Raw genomic sequence first — 9,318 nt, 5'->3', positions numbered from 1 at the left:
TCAGTGTCATATTTTATCTTGTCTGGGTGTTATTTTATGCTATTACATTCAAAATGCAATAACTGCTTGGGAATTATGTGCATCATTTGTATACTAAAAATTCTCACTATTATTATTTATTATTATTAATATTATTATTGTTGTTGTTGTTGTGTTTTTAGCCTATTTAAGGGATGTGGAAATAGGGGCCACACTTAAGGTGACACTGTGTATTCTTGGCCCATGTTGTATTGAGCCAAGACTGACAAAGACTGAAGCAGATGAGCTGAACATTTGCCCTCATTTCCTGAAAGTAAACTGGCTCCTTGATATCTGATGTGCTTTGGTCACGAGTGCCAAGCAGAATTCTTAGTTATTTTAACAGAAAATTGCAAAAATTTCCTAGTTTTCTTTTACTGAATCATTTACTGAATAATTGATGGTAATTACTGAATACCGATAATAAAAGATATACATGTGAAGTACTTAGCAACTATTACATTAAAACACAGATTAAAAAAAGAACAAATAAATAAATACATGTATTGTCTAGAAAAATAATGATCCCGGTTCATTAGACTACAGTATGAAAAAAAAATATGTGCCTTCAAGTATGTCACTATGTCCTTCCCCCCACGGGGCAGTGAACATAAGCCATGAGTGAGGTGCAGGCCTGAGGTTAATTGCCCCAAAATACACTTTGCCCAATCACCATCTCCTTTTAAGCATATACTGTAGCTACAGGCAAGAGTGATAATCTTTCAAAGCATTATCCGATGTTGACACATGATAAATGTTAATGTCCTGCAATCAGAATGATCAGAAGTGATCCAAAAACATATATTATGAGGAAAAGTGTAGATATTCCTGACCATCTTTAATTAGGAGAAATGAGGAGAATCTGTGCTGAGGCCAGAGTGTGTGGCCAGGCCACAGAAGGGTCAAATAAGAACCCTAAAAAAACACCAGAGTGTAAGATATTAATCAGTGAGAGCCATGTTTCCTCCCAGCTAAAACGAACAGCAGGTTCCCTTTTCCTTGCCATGGGCTCTTTTAATGCATGGACCAGTCAGGGCCCAAACATCCTGACGGAGAGAGGCTTTACTCTTATCAGGCAGGAAACACTGCTTCTCTGCTACATCCTCTTTACAAGGAACGCGACTCAACCGTTCCCAAAAAACGCAGGAAGACCAAGCCAGACTCCAGGATTTGTCAAACACCCGCCACCACCCGCTCCTCTCCCCCCCTCCAGATTCCTTTTATCGAAAAGAAGAGGAATTTTTTGGAGAAAAATAGGCAAGGAGAAAAAGAAAAACGATGAACGTGTAAAACAGTCAACAGGACTGAGGTGAATTTATTTATTTCATGGAGATTAGGAAAGTCTGCATCAGCAAGATAGTATGTAGAGAGCGATGTGGTGGTGGTGGTGGGGGGGTTGAGTGGGAAAGGGTGGGGGGTGGAGTAGAAGGGGAATTTATGCTTAAGAAAGACACCCCGACTAAGACAGCAAACAAAAGGCCAGTGGAATGGAGGCGGCATGGCAGAGAGAGCAGAGACTGTTCTGTTCTAGACCAATTTTCCTGAAAGTGTGGAAGAGTGAAAGAGCAGGAGGCATGTTAGCCACACCAGCCTGGGAACACATGGTGGGTACCATCAGCTCTATGGTGCATATACCATCAAAGCTCCAAGCCAAGCACAATCTCAGACATACAGAAACACACGTACGCTGAAATGGTTAGAAGAGCTAAAAATATGGTTGATTTTGGCAACAAATACCTATTTTAGTGATTTGTGTCAGGAGTGAATTGCTTTTAAACTAAAATTCAAAATACTAAAGTAAAATTCATACACACAATTAACTGATTTTAAATTGAATATACAAGAGGAAAGCAATACAGAGCACACAGCAGTGATAATGAAAACTGGTCTACATACAGTAGAACAACCAAAACAAGAGTCTTTGTTATACCTGTGTTTAAATGTTGTTTTTATTCACTGGAGCCTGTTTTGTCTGGCTTCTCAGAACATTCATTATAACATTTCACAAAACGCAAGAGCATCTACAAAGCATTATTTTTCAGGTCGTTCAAAACAAAAAACATTGTCAATGTGCTGGGTTTACTTCGACATACACAATGCAAGGAAAGAAAAATGCTAATGCCCGGTCCTTCATAACAACCTTACAAACATCCCAATCTTTAATATACACCAGCTTTTTTATGAGCTTCAATCTTAGATATCACACTGATATCTGTGGAGATATCAAATTAGAAATTTGGTATTTTATTCAAATTAAATTAATGCCACAAACCTAAATCCGCATACAATAATATTCATTATTATTATTATTTTCTTGGTAACAATTTATGAGTATAATATATATTCATATGGATGTGGGTAGAGAAGGGAGACTACAGAATTTCCTTCATGAAACACCAAATCGGATGGAAAAAAACTGCAGAAGAATCTAGTCTCATTTAAATATAGTGTCTTGAGGTAAAACAAAAGATGAGGTTTGAATTAAAGATATAATTATTAGAAGGGAAAAAACAGCAATACAATATGGATTAATGCAAAACATTTAGATACATAAATAAGCTGTAGAGCAAATATACAAGCATCTCTGGCAAAGACTGAGAACATTTCAGTAGAACTAAGTTAGTCCGGTCAATTTATTATCATCCTCTCTCTTTTTTTGGAAACAAATATAGGAATGAATTTTAGAGAATTTATCTATGCTTCCCTGAGGTGTCCATTGACTTCTTGCAGCATCTCCTTTCCTCTCTACATCACTCCTCCATCGTTCACCTACCAATCACATTACTGACCCATTTGAAGTCCATGGGCTTTGTCTTAATTGACTTAAATTATTGTCTATTGGTTTGTTTCATTCTAAGAAATGCTGTAATTGTTGTAGTAGGCAGCCGTTGCATCGGCCAGAACAGAGATGAGACTGGTTTCTGTGGTGCTGCTGGGGCAAGTAGATGCTGGTGTTACCTGGATGTGTCCTGTAACGGTCATGCTGCCCTGTTCGGTGTGATAGTTGGTGGAGTTCAGGTACTGGTCAAACTCATCTCGGTCCACCTCACCCAGCAGTTCAGCCTGGCTCAGCTGGTCCAAAGTCTCCAAGTGACCCTGCTCAGGTGGGGGCGAGAGTTGTCCTAAGTGCCCCTGGAGGCCATGGTGCACTGGAACTTGAGGGAACAAAGTGCTGTAATAGGACAGTGAAGGAGTGGGGATAAGGGTGGTTCCACTACATTGGTGTGACATAGGGATGTGATTCATATGTGTGCTACCACAGTGAAGAGAAGACTGATGAGAGTACTCGGGATGGTAAGGAGGAGGGCTGCCCATGTGACCTGGGGTAGGACGCTGCTCCTCTGGGCCCGAGGCAGAAGATGAGCAGGAGCTGGTGGCTGGGCCAGAGCTGGAAGATGAGTAGTAGGATGGATGCTCATGATCTACTACATCGAGAGGTGACATCTCAGGTGGAGTGGGAAGCCCATAGGGATACGTGTCAAAATTGCTGCTGGAGTTTGCAGGGTCCCTGAAGACCCTCACTCCAGGCAAAGTTGCGCTGGGTGAAGAGAATCCATTGCTCCCACCAACAGTACTCTCTTCTTCTTTGTCCAGAGGGTGACAGCATCCTCGTGGGTCTGACAGAGAGGCCTGGTCAGGCCCAATGCCAGACAGAAGGAAGCCTGGCTCACGTTTACAGATTCGCTTCAGCTGCTTCTTCCTACGAGGACGATATTTGTAGTTAGGGTAGTCCTGCATATGCTGCACCCGCAACCTCTCTGCCTCCTCCACATACGGCCTCTTCTGCAAGGGAGTCAGAGCCTTCCACGACTTACCTATCGCAACCCAGAAAAAGTATAAATGTTATTTCACTCAAAAAAATAAAAATAAAAAAATTCCATTAGTATTATCAGGATAGAATTCAAACAAACTACATTTCACATTATATGTTAACATTAAAAAAAAAACTGATTTTTTTATTGCTTTTCCAAAGACAATGTAGTTTGTTTTCCCATAAACCACATCCATCCAGTCAAGTTTAATATTTCATCTAAAAAAATAAGATCCAAATACCATATAAATCACTAAAAGGAAAGGTGATCATTTTTCTTTAAGTGTGAAATATTGCTATGCATCTTACTATTCAAATAAAACAATATTCTTACTAGTGTTAGTCATGGTAATATTGTTCCTAGAAGTAAACTCTATTGGGTTTTCTTTGGTTTATTGTTTTATATATATATATATATATATATATTATATTATATATATATATATATTTGATCAGTTACATACTTCATAGTAAATGCAATTGTTGCCAGAAAAGCTAAATTTATACTAATGATTTTTTTTAATGATGACGTTTATTAATTGAATTAAGACCTAAATAGTCAGATGCAAAAATATAAATACCATTAAATGAATAAATACATTATTAATAATAATAATAATAATAATAATAATAATAATAATAATAGACGTTTTAGATTCTCTGATTTAAGCTGATTTAAGCTGATATTTCTCCGCCGTAAACTTCCACATATCTATATCTGTATCAATAATACTGATCAAATTGTTTAAATGAATGAGGCTCGGTTTCACTTACAGTATAAATAAACAGGCTTTGTACAACATATCAAGTTGTTTCCCTTCTTCAACTTTTTTTTAATTGTATTTGAAGAACAAAATCTTCGCAAATCCGACTACAACGGGCTTCAATTTATTACAAATTCAGGGATTTATGTACCGTTAAAGAACTGGAATAATATTAATGACAGCTGTGTTAATAAATTTAAACAATTTTTTTCAATAAAAATAAGGCCAGTATCAGGACACGTTAAAACTTTTAGCATGTCAATGTCAGTGTAAGAAATTTCTAGATGAGGATAAAAACATAAATAAAAAGAATGATGATAATAATAATAATAATAATAATAATAATAATAATTTTATTCAAAATTATTAATTATTATTTTAATACATTTTTTAGAATTTTTTTTATAAATCTTACCCAGCATTTTGCTGAGCTCTGCGTTGTGAAGGTCCGGGTTTTGCACAGCCAGTCTTTTGCGCTCATCTTTAGCCCACACCATGAAGGCGTTCATGGGTCTGCGGATGCGGGGCTCGGGGGTTTTATCCGCCGCTGCTCGGTGGCTCGTGCGGCCGTCGGCTGTCTCTCCATCTGTGGATGCGCACTCGAAGCTCTCCGGCCATGACGAGTAGGCGCTAATCAGGGCAGCCATGTGCGCAATCCGCTCTCTCACCCAAATGTCAGAACTTTACCTGCGCTAATTCGTCTCAAACTCTCTCTGAAACTTTCTTTGGCTTGCGCTCACGTGTTTTTTCTGTTGTTTTGGGGGGGAAAAAGCCCCAGTTAGACCTGATTGTGTATCCGTGTGTGTATCTGTCCTTAACTGTCGTGAATGATGAGCTAGTCTGTATCGGCTTGGGTGAGAACTGTGAGCTCGGTTGGACTCCTCCTCGAAAGCAGTGATTCACTCTGCTTGTGCATGGAGAAGCGCTTTATATGTGAGCTGCAGGTTCCAGCACAGGCCCCGCAGGACACGCAGCTCCTCCTTGATTGCAACTTGAGACGTGCGGGAAAAAAAAGGACGGAGGAAACAACCTCAACACCCATTTACTCGAAAATGAGTTTCTGCTTGTGTTGTCGTGACACTTTACTATGGTTGTTTGAGGTTTAATGACAGACACCACGTGATATTTGGAGTTCCAGTTGCCAACACTTCTTTATAAATAACTGAATCTGAGCAAACATATAAACACGTGTTATACCATGAAAGGGTTCTATCAAGGAGTGAAGATCTGTTTAGGAAAAAAAAGTCAATGTTGTAAAGTCAACATATAATAAACTACAGCTTTGTACTAGAAAGCACAAGCCTAGTTAGGCACGTGCGTTTTCGGTTCTGTCCCTTAAAAGCCCTTTAAATCTAAATCATAGTACAGATACACAGTGCCAAGAAGTTTAGTAGTAACTTCTAAAAAAAAATAAGTTGTATTTTTTTTTTCTTTTTTTGAGCATGTAAGCTTTGCACAAAAAGGTGGAATAGGAAATAGTTTTCCTTTCTTTCTGATATAAATAATAACAGATTAAACCATTATTTCAGAACAAGTGAGTCCTGTAGCTGGAAAATAAATACAATTTGGGTTGTAAAAAAAAAAAAAATCTTACCTTCTGGTCTGGAATGTTTGGATTTCACCAAACTTGTCAGTCATTTTATAGACATACCTCCAACACCCCTTTACATACTCTTAAATCATTATAAGGCAAACAAAGTTTTCAATTAAATCATTGAATCATTCTGGGGTATGAGGGAATGGGGGATGGGGGGAGGGTCTTGGGGTATTAGAGACATTTTTTCTAACACTTTCATAATGCAACATTAAAGTTTTACAGTTTTGTCTGATTTTAAAATGAACTACCTGCTGTATTATGATCTAGATGATAGAAGTTTGGAGTTAGTTATCAAACCTGTTCTTGAATACTTCAGGAACTGTTAAACAGGTACCTCTGCAGCGTAGTGACGTCTTCAGGGCCGTCAGCATTGGCGTGTCCATTCATTCAGCTGTCAACTGTTATTTCAACTGTTGTTCTTTTTCATAATATATTTGTTATTCTTAAAGGCTTAAAAGTCAAAGTATCAATTTCAGAAATTTAGATCAAATGCTTCTCATATTTTAAGGCAGAACATGTAGACTAAATTCTGAACAAAGGAATAATCGCTTCAGCTTGTGCTAATGAATAAAAACAACAAAACTATAATAGTGAATTCAGTTCTCAAAAAGGTATTAACTGAGCTTTTTTTACTCAAGTATAAGCAGATTGTATCTTTAAAGGCCAGGTAAAATTTTTATAAAACATGCTGTATTCATATTTCAGGTAAACTAAAAGCTCGACTTGTTAGATGTACCTCCTCGGCCAAGAATGGGGTTTCCCAGTTCTTCTGAGTTTTGAGAACCCTTGAAAACCTCATTTTCAAGAGTGCATCACTGGATTCTGAGATGTTCACAAATAGCATAGACAGTGTAAAATCTGGACCAAAGTCAGTTTCCTTACTGTCAGCAGAACTCTTCTTATCAGACAGAGGGCTCCTGCTGACAGAATACTGAAGTAATGGCCATCCCAGAGAAGCTGTGGAGCAGACAGGAAGTGTTGGGAGAAAAGTGCAAATCATGCTTACACCCATTAATTCTGGTGCTCGAGGAAGGCTCAAGCTGTTGCCAAACCAAGATATGTTCAACATTTTAACATTTTCCTTTTTATATTTAATTTTTTAAAAATCAGTTAATATGTATTTACTGGCTTCTTAAAGTGTCGTCTTTTATCCTCCCCTTAAACACTCACACAGGAACAGGAAGTCAGTGTAAATTTGCCACAGAATAAGGTCCTTCACTTCCTGTTCTCACCACACTGAAAAGAGATGACAGTCAGGACATCTGTTTGGGTGTTGAAAGATGCACATGAGAAATTCTACTTTTTTCCTTTTTGCTATTTTGGTTCTCAAGGAAACAAGAGTTTAATCTCAATCCACTGTCTTTGGGATTTCCAGGCATTCGCAGACTTTTATTAATTCATCTGAGGTGCAGTTTAGTTAGTAGTTCAATGAAATGTGTAAAAGGGCAAATCTGTCTCAGCTGTCTTTAGATGCAGAACCATGAAGCAGCTAACTGGGTTATGTCTAATGATCTGATCACAAGAGCTCTGTGCAAACTTTGTTTTAAAATGATTAAAATAAAGGAGAAGAAACAAAAGAAGAACTTTGTGCCAAGCTGAAGCTGAGCACTAGACTGAATCTTATTTAAACCCATACAAGGAAGACATCACACCACTGGATTTTCTCTGTACTGGCACCTAGCTGATGGTCCACTTTCTAAATGAACAGCTGAGTCACTGGCTCACAAATAAACATTAATAAAAAATAGTACAAAAACAACAGTGCAAATGGCTGTAAGGAAAGGGAGGCTCAGAACGATATGTTACTTATTATACTGCCAAAGGCGTTGGCGACATATCTAATGACGTCTAAGCCCTGTAGAGCATGTCATTTCTTTTGTATTTTCAGTTGTCATGTATGATTGCTTCATACATTACATATTGTACAATATTCTAGTCCCTAAAAATTGTTTCCCTAGCCTTAGGCAAGTGGAATCAAATACCTCTCAGAGCTCTCTTGAGCAGAATGATATTAATAATGACTTCATTTTGTCCAAAGACTATTAGAGAGGACTTATTCTCTAGGATAACTGGTAAACTGGTAAACCTTTAGAATAGCCCTGTACTAAAGTGACTGAGACTCAGTCACAGTCATCCGGCACACAGTCCTGGACTTCATGGTAGGTGTTTTTCCCATCTTCTGTGAGGCGCAACCAGACGAGCTAATATCATTATCAGGGTAAACCAGATTCAGCAAAATGTCTACATCTGTAACTCAAAACCAATGTCACTGTGGTTGACGAGTCATTGTGAGGACGTTATCCACTCCAATATTTCGATTTTGCTCTCAAATTTTTTAGTTTGTAGTGTAGTAAAAATAAAAGATTAATAACAATATTCTGTACATCAAAGACGAACTGAGGGTTACTAGCAAAACTGCCACCAGGATAATCATTAGTTAACAAGAAGATACGGCCTCAAGATCTTAACATTTTCTTGCATTTCACAGCATTTAGGCTTCAATTAGGCTTTATATTTAACTTACACAACATACTGCAATTAATTTGACGAGCTTGCAACGCAATCTTGGAGGAAAATCTTCTTAACCACAACGAACGATCCATAAGATTTGGTAACATTCGCACTTTGTACAGGAGAAAGAAATCACATTCAGCAATCTGTATAAGATTTATTTTAGAATTTTTATAACCTTTAATGAAATTGCATGGTAAAGTTTGCAAACTGGTTAACATTTCAATTTATTAGCTCATGTGTAAAATTCATACAACCTAAACCAAAACACCACAGCAATGATTTCACGATCTTATAAAGTACCCACTCCAATCAGAGAGGGACAACCAGTGAATTAGTCCAAGACCCTGGGAATCCGCAGGTATCAATTCAGTCATGGTCAGTGATGTTAAGCTACAGGCCTAGACATTCTAAACAGTAAACCTGTAAGTACATTAACACAACTTTTAAATTCCTTTGAATGGAAAGTCAAATGAAAGAAAGCCAGATGAATTTAGCATCAAATTTATAATTTTTCAAAGAAGGATAAATCTCATGTTAAGGCAAAAAAAAGTATTCTTAAATCACAAATCTTGCTTGCTCATCAGCTTTTTATGGATGAGGTATGTTTTTTTTTA

At 37.6% G+C, this 9,318-nt stretch overlaps 1 protein-coding gene across 1 annotated transcript; it reads right to left on the bottom strand.

The window, feature by feature from the left end:
- Positions 1 to 1,949: 1,949 nt before the first annotated feature.
- On the bottom strand, positions 1,950 to 5,704 carry sox7 (SRY-box transcription factor 7). The gene is made up of 2 exons (XM_027149990.2): positions 5,009 to 5,704; positions 1,950 to 3,833 (listed from the first exon to the last, which is right to left on the bottom strand). The coding sequence occupies exons 1-2, from the start codon at positions 5,238 to 5,240 to the stop codon at positions 2,872 to 2,874; spliced, it is 1,194 nt and encodes a 397-aa protein (XP_027005791.1). The 5' UTR covers positions 5,241 to 5,704; the 3' UTR covers positions 1,950 to 2,871.
- Positions 5,705 to 9,318: the final 3,614 nt, after the last annotated feature.

The sequence above is a fragment of the Tachysurus fulvidraco genome, chromosome 16, assembly GCF_022655615.1.
Source record: "Tachysurus fulvidraco isolate hzauxx_2018 chromosome 16, HZAU_PFXX_2.0, whole genome shotgun sequence".
NCBI lineage: Eukaryota > Metazoa > Chordata > Actinopteri > Siluriformes > Bagridae > Tachysurus > Tachysurus fulvidraco.
The sequence above is the reverse complement of the archived record's forward strand: the minus strand, read 5'-3'. Positions and strand labels throughout refer to the sequence as shown.

Coding starts and splice junctions, on each gene's coding strand:
- sox7 (XM_027149990.2), bottom strand. CDS start 5,240: ATGGCTGCCCTGATTAGCGCCTACTCGTCATGGCCGGAGAGCTTCGAG. Junction 3,834..5,008: donor AGAGCTCAGCAAAATGCTGG/GTAAGATTTATA, acceptor GGGTTGCGATAG/GTAAGTCGTGGAAGGCTCTG.